This window comes from Echiichthys vipera, assembly GCF_963691815.1.
Source record: "Echiichthys vipera genome assembly, chromosome: 8".
NCBI classification, from domain to species: Eukaryota; Metazoa; Chordata; class Actinopteri; order Perciformes; family Trachinidae; genus Echiichthys; species Echiichthys vipera.
Window position 1 is genome coordinate 16,071,159 of NC_139833.1, and position 15,489 is coordinate 16,086,647.

The 15,489-nt window shown below is 39.2% G+C and overlaps 1 protein-coding gene across 2 annotated transcripts in view; it reads left to right on the forward strand.

Moving 5' to 3' along the window:
• The first annotated feature begins 4,958 nt into the window (after positions 1–4,958).
• creb5b (cAMP responsive element binding protein 5b) overlaps positions 4,959–15,489 on the forward strand; it is a 40,056-nt gene continuing 29,525 nt past the window's right edge. Inside the window, exons 1-5 of one of the 2 annotated variants that reach the window (XM_083917571.1) lie at positions 4,959–5,045; positions 10,815–10,892; positions 11,353–11,446; positions 13,660–13,781; positions 15,160–15,317. In XM_083917571.1, coding sequence (XP_083773697.1) covers positions 10,839–10,892; positions 11,353–11,446; positions 13,660–13,781; positions 15,160–15,317 — 428 coding nt within the window. In that variant the 5' untranslated portion in view covers positions 4,959–5,045; positions 10,815–10,838. Of the gene's footprint in view, positions 5,100–10,814; positions 10,893–11,352; positions 11,447–13,659; positions 13,782–15,159; positions 15,318–15,489 lie in introns of both variants that reach the window. The other variant, XM_083917570.1, reaches the window with a different exon arrangement.

Here is a 15,489-nt window from a genome sequence, read left to right on the forward strand (position 1 = left end):
TATCAATTAAAATAGTAGGCATTTTCATCACTAACTAAATATCGCCACTAGAGTAGTCTAATAATCTAAACTAAATATAGAATATCGGTTACATATAACAACTTTACAGTTTTAAAACATAATCAGTGATGGAATTGTGTAATTCTCAAATAAATTAAGGGATCAATAGGACTGAGGGACTGTCAGTAGCTAATCAGCAGCGTTACTGCAAACTACCTACTAACGTAGTGCCTTCTCTTCTGAATCCTATCTAAATCTGGATTTGTGTCGACTTTCATTATAAATAATGTATTTATATCATGCAATTATCAGTGATTATTTTTGTGATGAACAGTAGTGATACAGTTGTGGCATGGATCACACACTGGAAAAACAACCTGCGGCCACTATGTGGCAGTGTTGGTCAGAAGATAAATATTACCCATGATTGTTCTTTGTGTTCAGTAATTTAGGGGTCTTCTATAACTACCAAAAGTGTTGTTTCATAAATTATGCTAATATGTCCCTAAAAGAGCCGAATCACATATATTCCAAATACAAATCTGGTGTTAATTCTACATAGGTTTATCAATACCACTTGATCCATCATGTGCTGCACGGTAATTTCGTTCATCCAGTTATTTGGGATAGAGACAACATAGAAAAGAATACATGCTGCCATTTATTAGGTGCTTTCTCTTACAAGAAAAAGTGGTCAATTTCCAGAAGATTCAGTCAGGCCTATATGTGGAATCAATGTTCAGTTTCCAGGGAAGTGCAACTACAGCTTGCATGTGCAAACCTCAATCATAGTATTGGTGACAGTAACAGATATGAAAGATTGTATGTGTCATCATTTATAAAAATCTAGCTGTATCCCCATCTGTTTTCAGTGGAAGACTTGCAGGGCTGCAATCACTTGTAAGACGAAAACAGATGTCTGCACAAAGTACAGGTAAGAATACGTACATATCACTGGTATGTGCTTATGTATATCTTCTGCCAATTGGCCAGAAATCAATTTTGAAAATGCACAATTACACTAATAATATTTATGAACTTTTTCCAGTTCTTTCTTTTTTACATTTTTTGACCGCAGTTGCTTTAACTTTATACCTGGTGATGGTGTAGTGGGTCATCACTGGGCCCATCGCATTTTCAGATCTGGCACTGTCTGTTTGAGAACACTGTGGGATATTACTTTGAAAGCATTACATCACATGCAACCTTGTGTAAGTAAGCGTATGGTTTTTGTTTAAGATGCTGGCATTGCCTATAGTTAAATATTGATGGCTGTGCTTGTTGAGCATGTCTGCAACTAATCATTACTTTTCAACTTGTTACAGCCCATTAATGTAGATGAGGTAATAGATGCATTTGGGATTTTCTACACTAGATTTAATTAATATATTGTTTAGCCTCACCTATGTGGAAACACATGCAAGAAATGTCTCAAAGCATAGCTGTTGACAAGTGACTAAACCCTGTTGCCCTCGTGACGTATCAAGCAAGTCTGAGCTAACAAACCAGATCATTTGCTCTCTGTTAGATAGTTACATCCGCTTCCACATGATACAGTAAAGAGAGGCACCTGAATTATTCTGGCTTCTACAATTTTCCGCACCCAATAGAGACATATTCCAACCTCTATATCATTTCAAATAATATATGTTAAAGATATAAAATTAAATTGGGTCAGATAGCAGAAATACAGATTTTTCCAGCTCCAATACTCCTCTGATAATTTTTTTCAAGTTCAAATCACCAGTGTGTTTATTTATGAATAGTATTAATAAAACAGAATGTTTTGCAGGCCAATATAAATTATAAAGGAAGAAATAACACCCTGATCACACTTTTTACAAATGAATTCAAAATCTTATCCATACAATGGTGAATATAAATTCCAAATACAATCCTAAAAATGAAAGATGAGTGATAAGTGATTGTTATTATCATCCATTTATATATCAGTTTTGAAAACCCAGCCGGAGTACATTTATGATTGATTTTATAAATTACTCTAATAATCCAGTATTAACACATACATAAGCCTAAATTCAAATGAGAGTGATGTACTTACCCACAAATGCTGTGCACAGAGGACATCACCCTACACCGTTATAAATCTAAAGAGTCATCACACAGGCAGCACCATTCAACAGCCGCCTAATGCAAATGTTATAGGGTTGAGTGTTTGAGTGCGGGAATGTCACTAGGGTTATCTAGTGGGAACCTCCCAGCACATATGTTTTGTTGAATTAGGCTCTCAGTTGCTCTAGTCTACAGTGATGTTTGGCAGCCCAGGACCAGAGCCTCTCCTGCAGCAATGGAGTTGTTAATGTTAAATTCCTTCAACCTTACACGTAATTTTAACCACTGTTTTACAGTGTAGGGAAGCAGCCTCCATAACGTATGTGATATTGACACTGCAGAGCAGAGCATGAAAAATTGTGTTACACGTAAATATTTTTTGCAACCCACCCCCAGACTCTGATACACAATGTCAACAATGTCATACTTTGGTAGCACTGATAACCATAATAAGTCCTGAGGTCTGTGTCATTATTCAGTTTCCTGATCTTTAACCACTGAACAGCTAACGCATCTTAGCAAACAAAATGATAACAACAAATACAGGCTACAAGTCGTGGTTGAGAAGAACTGAAAATGGAACTTGGTCTGCATCCATAAAACAAGCTTGATAGTCAGCCACTGGGAGTCTATGAACACAAATTTGATCAGAAGTTCTCAGTCACACCTTTTTAAAACGCTTTAATCAACTGACAAAGAGCTATAGATTCAATTCTTCCAGAATTTCATTAATTCATTTTGCAGAAAGCTCCTGCTGTTTTGCCCCCATCTTTTATGCAACTTTACACTCTTCACACTGGATAAGTAAAGATATGTGTTTGAAGTGAAGATAGCATGAAACTGAATGTATAATCTGGCATCTTACGTGTATAGCTGAGGTTTTATAATGTACAATTGCATGCAATTATACTCAGAGCCCAACATCCCTGCAGGCACAAAATAATCTCTTCTTAAGATGTGGAGAGCAGGTTTCCAGTTACATTACTTCTTTCCATCTTTGATTGTTGTGAAGTAAAATATTACTTAAGGTGTTCTATATTTTGTATACAAATTGAAAACCTGTATGACACTTTTGTTATTTAGCCTCCTTCACCTTTTGCACCTGCTTGCAACAAAGCATCCTCCATGGTGCTAATCTTCCCAAGGTGATCTTACTCAGAAGCATTGCACAAAGGCATAATAATAAAAGGTTTAGTATAATATAGATCAAATCTGCTTTAGTGTGGGTCACTGACCCAAACTGTATCGGCTCTCTCCAACCTTAATAGTCTGCTCCTCTGGGAGCATAATGTTTGGATTGGTTGGGAAATATATTGGCAATAAAGAGACAAAAGGATGTCATAAACGTTGATTAAAGCTCCGGTTAAAAGACAGAGGCGGAGAAGCTCTGAGTTATGAGAGCTTTTCAGTCTGCGTTATTGTTTCAGTGACGGAGCTCTTAGTGCATGTACTGGAGTGGTCGCAGGCAAGTAGTAAACATTTCTCAATGTGTGAGGAGTCATTAATCCCTGAAGCCGAGGATGGCTTCACTACCGGTGTCTGTGGCCCAAGAAATCACAGCCAGTTGGCACCAGCAGGTCACACAGGGCTCCAAGATAAACGCATTGTACTCCAAAGCTGTTTAAATCTCGTCTAATGTGCTGTAGCTAAGGCACACATTTCAGGAAAGGCAGTGTGAAACCGCTATCTATTCTGCACGTTCAGTTAATTTGCAAGTGAAGCTAGATGATTTTTGACAGATACATTTAGTTAAATATAAGAAAAAAGTAGTATTGAGTTGAATGTGACTATCCAATCCAGTCCTTCCTTGACTATTTTCTGATATTGATGCCCTGCTGAAAAGAATCCCTGTGCCAAAATCTACTCCTTGACCTTCTTTATTTCAGTATTGTGCGTACACTTGCATATTTCAAAGTTATTAATTTATGTTTGATCATATTAAAACACAGAATCTGATAATATTCCATCTTAGAAAAACTACAAATTTCACAGAGGAGGAGGAATAGGTATTTGTTTGACTCAGGGCCCTGTAGCAGGTTAATCCAGCCATTACTGTCACTGAATAATAGACAGTCACCCGTGGATACACATAATCTAATCATCATAGCTAATATTGCACTCTCTCACGGCAGGGACACCTTGGATTACAATTAATGGAACCTCGCTCAAACATTGTGGCCTATAATTATTCCCTCTGTAGCTAATCTAATTAATCCAACAAGCCTTTTCCACAGAAGTAATTTTGACATGTCAGGAAAAGGTGTAAATCATCAAATTAACAATGTCTGAATTCTATTTAGCAACCTCTGTTTCAGGACCGTGGTATTGTGCATGCTGGCTTGTTGTCACTCATACTGGGACACCTGAATAGAACAGAGCCATTGTTAATGTTAAGGGAAACACCTGTGCTTTTCCTGCCATGACAAATTAGAATGTGTGCCGTTAAAAGGCATGTTTTAATATGTGAGTGGTTTCTTTATTTATCATTAACAACGGGTGGAAATAAAAAAGGCGCATTAGCTATTAGAAGGTATCTAATTGACAATTATGCTAATTGTTTGCTTGTTTGTTTTCTACAGTATGTCAGGTTCTAAGTATGGTCTTCCATGATGAAACGTTTGATTGAATCTTCTTTCACACTCAGTTACATTATGTCACTCTGCTCATGAGGCAGAGTTGAGAAGATGCAGTGTATTTGCATGTCTAATTAGTCAGAACTGGAGCTCCAACCCTGCACCACACCCACTTCAGGTCCAGCAGTGTCCGTCCATGTCTCTCTGGGTCTGCATTTGCAAACTCCGCCCCGCTCGCGCCGCCTCCAAGCGGACCGCAATGATTTAGAAGTTCAGGAATCCCACGTGACGTCACCCCGGGGTGACGTTATGCTTCTCTAAATAGATCGTATTGTAATCTTTTCTCAGTCCAACGTGGTTTCTTCTAAGAGACTGCTTCACATTTTCTACACTTGTTTGGTAAGTTGAAAACCTCACACCGCCATGCAGAGGACCATGCACGCGCCCCTGCAGGTTTGTTGTGTTTTGTTTAAAAGCGAGCCTTGTTACTTTTTTCTCCTCCTTTTTTTTCCATGCAACAGCTTGTTTTGTTGTTCGCTTCAGCGGTCTTGGTCGAGATGTTCATTTTTTTCCTTCTTCTTGTTTTCAATTGATTTATGTTTGCAAGTATAGCAGAAGAGGGATCGCGGTAATTTTGTCAGGGTACGTGCATTGTCATCTCACTCCGCGTCCGTATCTGTTGACTGTTGTTGAAGTTGAACGCGGAGTCAAGTGCCGCCGCCGCCGCCGCTGCTGCCGCTGCCGCTGCTGCTGCCGCTCGGTCTGTCAGGCAGCAGGAGACGAGTCTGCAGGAATTCATCTCAAACCCGACTGAAAACTACACACCGGGTCATCGCAAAGGGATCATTTTAATTGCATTTCCCACCAATTCGGCACTTCTTTCAGATTTGTTCTATTTGCTCCATAGCACCAAAGCTGGATCCCTGCATCATTGCCATCCCTGTCCCATCTCGGGATACGCAGAGCCGGCGCTGGTCCCGGACTCTCTGCGAGTTGCGGTTCACCAATGATAGCCCGGTGTTTTTTTGTTTTTGTTTTTTTTCCCCCTGTCATGCCAGTTAAATAAAAAAAAAAGATTGATGCTCTTGTTGCCTTGAAATTTACGTTCCCCCTTTTCTCCTGAACAGCAATGGGACCAACATTACGTCATTCTGCAGGCCAGTCGATTTTTGATTAACCGCTGAGATGTTGAGGGTTACTTTCAGGAAGGTTGTGCTGACGAGGCGCGCTTTGTGGCTATAAGGCTTGGGCAAAAAGAAGGACGTTTTAATCATTTGATTACTCTCCGCTGTCATTATGTTTATGTGCCACACTGTCAATAAGTACTTGTTTCTCATGCACACTGCTTTAGATTAATGTAGAGGCTTTCGGTTTTATTATGGTCCTTTTAATTGGCTCTGTTAACACCTGGTGATAAGGTATTTAGCCTCAATTTGTTGATGTGTTAGTAGGCCAATTCTTAGGCTAATTCTGATTCCATACAGATTGAGATTAGCTTTTATTTTTTAAACGCACAGGGACCTATTGTAGGCTATGTCTATAGAATAAATATGCTATATGCAAGCAACAGTTTGAGAAAAAGTTTGAAAGATGTAGACTAATCTTTCACATTTTCCACTTCTTTGTTGCAAGAAGCCTTGGTAAAAGAATCCACCTTTTGAGGTTGAGAAGAGAACAGTTGTAATAATAATACATAATGAATCAGTTTTTATATTATAATATAATCTTACTTTCTGTAATATTCTACTAAAGATTAGCCAGCTAAGGAAAATAAACATCAAAATGTGAATTAATACATGAATACATACAAAAACAGCAAAGTCTGTAAACTCACTGGCTCTACGATAAACTTACTGGATAACTTGAGTTATTTAGAAACCTTGATCTAATTCTTCACATATTTTATTCTATGTTCAGCTTGATTGCAGTCCACCGGCTCATTGCAGTCATGAAATGTGACCTTTATTTGTTTACGGTTGTTACATGTGCTCAAGGTGAAACATTTCTCTGATGTTGACTGTACTAATCTAGGAAGGGGTCGAATAACAGAAATCATAACTCCAATCAACACTTTGGCCACAGAGTTCTCATTGCAATGTTTTGAAAAATATGTTGCGCATATTTTATTATTTTGGCTTGTACATTGTTAATACAAACATATTCTTGGGACTTTGAGATTAAAGTATACAACTTTGTTTGAGTAAGAATAATGTGAGTGGTATTAGTGCCATGGTTTCCCCCTCAGGGGCCTTCTTTGTATTTGTTATGAGTTTACATGTTGTGGAAGAGACCAGTAATTGATGGTCTCAAGGTTTACATCACAGCAGTCTTTTTGTCATGCATTCACCTCAAGAGCAGAAGTTCAGGGCAGACGTTGTCTAAGAAGGCCATATTCCCTGCCTCAGGGTTCGGCGTGATCCTACCTTGAACTCGTGCTGTCAAAGGCCCAGGCTATGGGGAGCTGGAGATTTGAATTGCTGTGCATGTTTGTGCTTGCTTTAACCCCATATGCCTTTGCACCCCAACCCCTCTTTTCGTCACCATATTGTTTAAATTTTAATATGCGGTCTACCTGGAGAATTTCTCCCTTGCTCCTCTTGAAATCGAACCCCAGACCCTAATCCTTCCCCTCGCACACATCAGGATATAGTTAATGTAAAGTGTAACCAAATTTCCTCTGCTGAACTAAAACATCTATATCGAATGTGAGCCAAGTGCCTCTTCCAAGGAAAGGGGCGTTGAGTACTGATAATTTTAAGTGTGAAAGCTATTGGATAATTCACAGAGGCATTCACAGAATTAATGGTTAAAAGTTTTATGTGTCATATGGTTTGGATTTCCTAGTAAATGTGATGAAATGGCCAAGTCCCATTTTAGAAACAGGAACGTAAACGTACATTTTTGCATCAGATTTAATAATCGCGGATAAGTTTTTATTAGTGCTCTCTGGTGAATTTTTTTTGTTTTAGTAGAGTTTTAGATTTAATTGAAGTGATTCATAATCACACAGGTGTTCAGAAAGAAAGCTTGACGGCGGTAACAATATTTGTACAAACAGCTGAAAGTTCAACGTAACTGTATTTGAGATAAATCCATGACCTGAAATCAGCGACATGTCCACAGGCTTTTTGAAGCACTGTTTCTTCAGCTGTACTTACCGTCATCCTGAGTCTAGTTTAAGTTCAGGGTAAGGATCTGTAGTGTAAGTCATGTTTGTTGTGTCAAAGGAAACCAGGTGAGTTTTTAGGGGGCCCTGTAGTAGAGACAGAGTGAACTGGTGACAGAAAGAGAGACCAGGGCTCATTGCTCCCTGACAGAGAGACCCTGTCCAGACCCATGTTCTGCAGGCTCGGTCATGAAGTACAGCTTGTTAGGAAAACAGCACTGCGTTAGCATAACACAATATTTGAGTGTTTTGACTGTGCTTGAGGAAATAGTCTGTACCCATGAAAAAGACACACATGTACATAGTGTATGAAAGTATTCATGCTCGACACGTGACCCGTGGCTGTGACTTGAATTTTCGGATGCGTTTTCCTGAAGTGATGATGATGGCAGGTAAAAAGTAGAGTAATTAACTTTGTGTTGGATGTGCATAATAAATGACAACTGTTGGGTGCTATACTGCAATACAAAGCCAAAGTGCAGCAACTATGATATCATTTAAACAATAAATAATGACTTTAAAGTTTGCTAGCTGTCCCAATAAATTAATAGTTTGCACATTTATGATGGATGACGGTTTACTGGTGTGCCATGGTATCATTTTTTACGCAAATCACCCATAACTTCCATACTTCCAAAACTGTGCATAACTCATGTTATTAGTGATTTCATAGTTACTGCACTTAGCCTTTGTAGGGCAGTATATCACTGCTGTGAATAATTTAGATGTTCCAGTCATTATGAAGAGAGTACATGATAAACAAACACCTAATGCTGATGATTAAATTATTAGTTTCTTAACAGCCCCCCCGTTTGAACCGTTTGTATTAATGGGAGCGGTGCTACATGAGGATGAGACAGAAGAAAAACTGTCTCCATCATGTTGCATTGTTTACTGTAGATTCTGCACTGTGTTTTTGTACACCTCCCAGCTTTCTTGATTCATCCAGGCACTATTTCAAATAGTTTGTAACTTTACTTAATGGAGCACGAAAGGAGTCTCCACAACTCTAGTCATACACTTTGATGTTCACACGCTTTGCTTCAAACCTCTCAGAGGTCAACCCGTGTGCAGTTTGAATGTCCATTCCCTGCTTGCGTGTCCCATACCAAAAACAATCTTTCTGCTTTACATCAAGGCACTGGTCCAAAACATAAAGATGGTCCTTGGTTGCTGTTCTGAGGCTGGGGCTTAAAAAAGTAATACTTGTCATACTTACTTAACATCTGTTAAAACATCTGTCAGAAAGTGCAGGGCATCTGTGGTGCTGGCGTGTGGCAAATGTGCTCAGAGGTTGTTTGTTTGTTTTTGTCAGAGGATAGTTTACATTGTGTCATACTGGAGAATGATAAGACCTTGAAATAAAATATACATAATAACGACACAGTAGCAGTCATTACATATTACGTTTGAGGTTAAGGTAAAAAAAATACTCAATACCTTTTGAACCATAATGACCGATTATAATAATACAACACATTTTCATTTAAATTAATGAGCTAAACTTGCATCTGTGTTTAATGTTATCTTAACATACTGTTTTCAGACACAATGCAGTCCGTATTAATGTAAATTTATTTCTATTTTTTCTCCCTACAATAATAAACCAATATTGTTATAGATACTGTTGGCAGGAGCAATTTCGTATGCTGTTGCAAAAGTTAATGGAATAAATATTTAAATGTGAGCGAGGCATCACACCACAGGCATCTAATGCAATGACTAATTAAAGAGCACATAAGAGCCTCTGTCCCTGCTCTTGGTTTGATCTTGTGAAGAAAATGCACCTGTTTTTTTCCTGTTGTTTTTCCTCTCTGACATCCTGTCATAAATATAGTCAGGTTGTTTTGAATAGATTTGGAAAGCAGAATGCAGAATGCATGCTTGTGTGCATGATTTAGTTTCTGTAAGTAAACAGAGGGACAGGATATTTACAGAATCGGTTGGTCTTTATTTTTCTATATGTGACTCTGGTTTCATTTTATATTTTGTGACTGGAGAACAGATACGAAGTACTCCTCTTTTCTGGGAAAGTTTGTCCTCTTTTTCACTCTAAATTATTAAAGCATTTAAAACTCTAACTGGAGTTATTGCACAGTTGACATGATGCATGGCTATGGCTGTGGTATACAGAGCAATTACTTACAAAGCACAGATTTGGCAGTAGTTCCAGATAAGCAGATTATTCTAAAGTCATAGTTTTTAGAACATCTAAACTGCATCTTGTGTCTAACCCTCATGAATGCTGCTCTGTCACAACTTCCTTTTCTTGTTCTTACTACACCAAGTATACTGACTGAATAACTTAATTCAATGATTGCTGCATGACTGAAATGTGAAAATAGAACGTCAGCTTTAGGTGCCTTCCATTTAAAGCTCAATTTGTCTCAGTGCATAAGTGCATTAGTGAAAAGAGATTTTTCACATTACTAATGGGGAGTAATTGTAGTCGGTAGACCAGTGCCAGATGTGTTAGACCAGATTCTGTCACTTTGTGGTGAGAATAAACATTTTAAGACACCTTGTTGAAATTGTGGTTTCAACATGGTGTTGGTGTTTGACTTCAAATTTCAAACATGGTTTATCGTGTCATTGGTTTCAACCAAATTTAACCTGAAACCTATCACAACTGTTTCTAGACAACACATGTACCTCTGTATTCACAGTTGGCCCGGTTTAACCGCATAATAATATGAAAATTCAACTATTTAAGTATGTTGGACTATTTAAAGGCTAACCCATTGAATCCAGTGTTTCCAGTCCCTTTATAACCCAGAACCTTAGCCTCAATTTCATTTTAGGAGATCTCACTTTACCGTAGTGTGAGGAAACTGTTTATTACTGAAAAAAAGCACACAGCTGTTTGAGGTGCAATTGCAATTTTATGTGTAGCGTGACACAATGAGTGTATTTTTCCTCTTGGATGCAAGCAGGGGAAACTAAAGTCATTCACTTCCTCTCTTTGCTTTCTCCTTTTGCCTGTTTTTTTTTTTTCTTTTTAGTTTTACGAGAAGGTAGCCAGAGTGATGAACTCAGACCAGGAAAGACCGTACATGTGCAACGCTCCTGGCTGTTCTCAGGTGAGTGTGTCGAGACAAAACAAAACAACACAACACATACATGACGTGTGACGGTGTGTGTGACGGTGTGTGTGATGGTGTGTGTGTGTGTGTGTGTGTGTGTGTGTGTGTGTGTGTGTGTGTGTGTGTGTGTGTGTGTGTGTGTGTGTGTGTGTGTGTGTGTGAGTCTGTGAGTGTATGAGTGTGTGTGTGTGTGTGTGTGTGTGTGTGCGTGTGCGTGTGCGTGTGTGAGCCTGTAATATGAGGAATGGGTTGCTTCCTCATCATGGGGAGAAACAGAATAGCAATGAAGTCAACACTCGGGTTGATGCTCTTTAAGGATGCACTCGTTACATGGGGAATAACAGGGGATGTTATTTTGGGTTAAATCTTCAGAGTACTGGTTTATTTGTTTTGTAATCTGTGAACACTTTTTTCTGTTTTTACACACAATTCTTTCAATCCTACTTTTGGAAAACAGCGATTCCCGACGGAGGACCATCTGATGATACATAGACACAAACATGAGATGACCCTTAAGTTCCCCTCCATAAAAAACGACAACATGTTATCAGGTGAGTTACAGCTACATCAATACACACAAACACACTCACACACACACACACACACACACACACACACACACACACACACACACACACACACACACACACACACACACACACACACATACACACTACCTCAGCAGGGTTCACAGGGAACTTGTAGTTTATTTGCAGGTGTGTTCCTCAGTGACTCAAACTCAGACACGTCATCAGAAGACTCTATGGTGTGTCTATGCCAGTTGTTTATAGTAATGTAAATCATATGGCACACGTTTCTTTGCTAGTAAGCTTTGTTCAGTGCATACCATTTATGCACACATCAGAAGGCGCTGATGTACGACTGGAGAAATCAGCATGTTAACCTAAAATGTGATTCGTATTTTCCCACCATTAAAGATGCCATTGGTCTTGATCTTACTCATAGAGGGAGAGGGAGATGGTTCACGATGGTTTTATGGATGTTGGGGTGTACAAGCCTCAGGTGACATGCTGATGGACACATTAATCTACTGTTGAGAGAAACATGGAGTAGATTGTGAACTGCATACACAAGTGTCAACTCAAGGCCGATCCATAAGTATAGATCTCTATTCCTATAAATGGCCAGGCCACACTGGAGGACAGCACTATAGCCACACCACTGAGATTGTGTGTTCTTTATTATTTACGCTCAGTGGACAGCAGGATCAGATTTTCTAGGCCAGGTGTTCTTATCGCTTGTTGTCTGAGTTACAGCCCTGACCATTTCTCTTATTGAGACCTTGAACTCAGGATAAAATAGTCAGTGCTTATATTATAAGTTACGGTTCGGCCACCCATGGTAATGAAGCTGGTCACTATAATTGTCTCCTCTTTAAATTTGAGCACTATTATTGTTAACCTAAAGTTAACCTCCTGCTCCACTGACTCATAGTTGTTATTGTCAACTTAAAAGACATTATTCTCTTTCCTATTATAAGAGCTTGAAACATATTTGTAGTAAGACTGTATTTTGGGTACACAGGTCATGATGAAAGTTTGAGTCAATCCCCAGTCTAGCCAGGACAGATAAACACACGATGAAGTATGCTTTTAGCCTTTGAAACAAGCCTGATCCTAAAATCACCTTCGACTGTCTGAAACCTGATCTCTGTGCACCCCCCACAATGTCAAGTTGAATACCACAGCTTGACTGAGCTCAACAAATGAGACCCCCACTCGGTAGGTGGGATCTGTACTTTATCAGCTGAAATGGGGCTGTCAAGCGCAGTATCTCTCTCTCTCTCTCTCTCTCTCTCTCTCTAGCAGAATAGAAGTTATGTTTTCTTAGAATCATTGCAAATACGAAACAATGTACATTATTTGCACTTGAGTCTTTATGTGGCTCTGCATTGGCTTCTGTAAGGAGTTTGTAACTGTGGTCCACATAAATAGTCCATGCATGTAATATAGGTCACAGAAGGACTTGAAAGTCAGGGAATTAATCCCGCTAAATGCTTTTTAATCCAAAATGAAAGATGTGGAGCCTGTTTCATTGATATGTCAGTGTTTTTAAATTGACCTGGTTATATAAATAAAGATTAAATACAAACAGTACATAAATAATTAAAATAAGCAGCATTTTAACGTCATAGTGAATCAGTGGGGTTAAAAAATACAAACCAAAGAGAACAAGCTGTGTGTGTACTGGGAGGCGACTTACTTACAGTTATAACTTTTAACATAACAATTAGTAACCCACAACTTATTCTGTTTACTGTAACAGGGCAAAACACCATGGCACAAAACAATTTTAGACACATAAACAAATTGTAACACTTTACAATTTTACATTTACAAAATGACCCTGATGAACGGTATGTTTTTATATATTTTATGTACTCCTGACAGAATAAGCCACTACAAATGTATAATAAGGCCAAGTCACACAAAAAAAAAGTATACTGGGAAACTATTAGAATCTTAACAATTACTGTGATACAAGTATTTGGTCTTACATATGTTCAGTTGTGACCTGCCAGGGGGCTGCAGATGAGAATTAGCTTTAAGCTAACATTTATGTTTAATATCATACACAGTCAAATATGAGTAATGATAATAATCATTTTGAATGCTGCTCTTTTCTTTGTGCTGTAGTGTTTTGCTCTCCATGATCATGGTGCATACACAGTCTAACAAATAAACACTATTAACAGAAGTTGACTTCAAAGCTTAAACTTGAAAAACCTTTCCTTGATTTCCAGACCAGACGCCCACACCAACACGCTTCTTGAAGAACTGTGAGGAGGTCGGATTGTTCAGTGAACTGGATTGCTCCATTGAGCAGGAGTTTTGCAAGGCTCAGGAAGAAGAAGACAGTAAACAGGTAATGCAGAGTGGAGAACAAAGCCTCAGGCTGCGGAAAAAAACAACTAGGTGAACCCACAGGGGTTGGGTCAGTGAACTGTTATCTGGTGCTATCATCAGTCATGTTCCTTAGAGCAGCCCACACGCTATGAGCTGATGCACACACTTTTAATAAATTCCAAACACCTAGACCTCGTGTAACCACACTCTGCTCTCTTGTTGAAAAGACGTTAACCTCAAGAATACACCTAGTATTTCTGCTGTATTTCCTTTATATCCAAAGTGCAGTCATGTTTTGAACATCCAGCCCTTGCTGAGGCCTATACACCACGCTCCCCTGTCCCCATCAGTCTTGTTGACGGTGACAGACAAGGCTAGCAGCTGGAGATTTGTCACCCACCACAGATGAGGAGAAAAGAGATCAGGTTCTTTACCTGTAACTTCAAAAGACTCTTCAGTTATCTCTCAGGGAGGGAGTCCTATTTCTAACCCAGATGTACAGATAGACCCCTGAGACAACTTCTGTGACAGCAGTAAAAGACCTTACCAGACATTCTCACATTTGACAAAAGACATAGTCATTTATGCATTATGGATCTAACCGGAGGAACTTTCACCTGAAAAACAAGGCTACTACTCAGATCACCACAAGACTGACTGCTTATTTAATGTCTGGAAAGACGTACAGTGCAAGCTGTAGCTTAGTTGTTGTCTGGGTGGTTTGGCTCTGGAGCTCATCTGCACTCAGGTCAGCCTTGTCTAGCCTCCCCAGTCTGTGTGGTTTATGATGGGAGGCTCTGCTAAGTCAGCAAGTTGCGAGTCAGAGCAAGACTCTCCGGGAATGCATAGCTTAATAAGGAGGTAAGAAGTGAAAGCTTGAAAAATTAATTACTGAGTAATTTAGTTGGTTGATGAACTATTTTAAGGTCAATACTTGTTGTGAGGTAAACTATTCCTAAATATTTTGACTGCCTGTATTCTCCTTTTTATATCTGATCGCTGCAAGCGGTTGTTTTATATTTGACTCAATGCAAATTACATCACTTTGCTGTTTGTTTTATGCCAAGATATGCACGTTGAGGCTGGAAATATATTGGTACGGTACAGGGTTACTTTGGAATGTATATGTGGTTACATGTAACAGAAGTTAAACAAACAAACTGTCCTCCTGTCCAAATAACAATAAGGATACCTGGTCTTCATTAGACCCTCAAATGTTCCTCAACTCAGAAAAAATACCTGCGGATCATAGTTTATATAGTTCCTCATTACCACTTCAAACAGTTGTAATGCTTGAGTTGTGCTGAAAATACAACATGCTGGGGAGAATGTGACACTTCTTGATTGATTCCCAACCATGTATACTGTGCTTACTCCCCCCCCCTTCCTCACTGCAGAGCATCTCACTGCACGGCCAGGCAGGCCAAGGCCAGCACCAGCAGTCCCACTCGCGGATGGGCAACCATGATACCAGCATAGTGATCCAGCAGGCCCTGCCCTCTCCTCAGTCCAGCTCCGTCATCACTCAGGCTCCATCCACCAACAGACAGATAGGGTGAGTAGGTCAAGCAGTTAAGAATCCAGCAGAACACCAGGAAGTTATACAAAATTGCAGGTTTTACTAAACCTGCAAGAGAAAGAGATGGCAGAATAGCTTTTTTGTTGGTTTTTATTTTTGCATCTTTCAGTTAAGTGTTTCTTCTTTCTGATTGAGTACTAGAGGCACT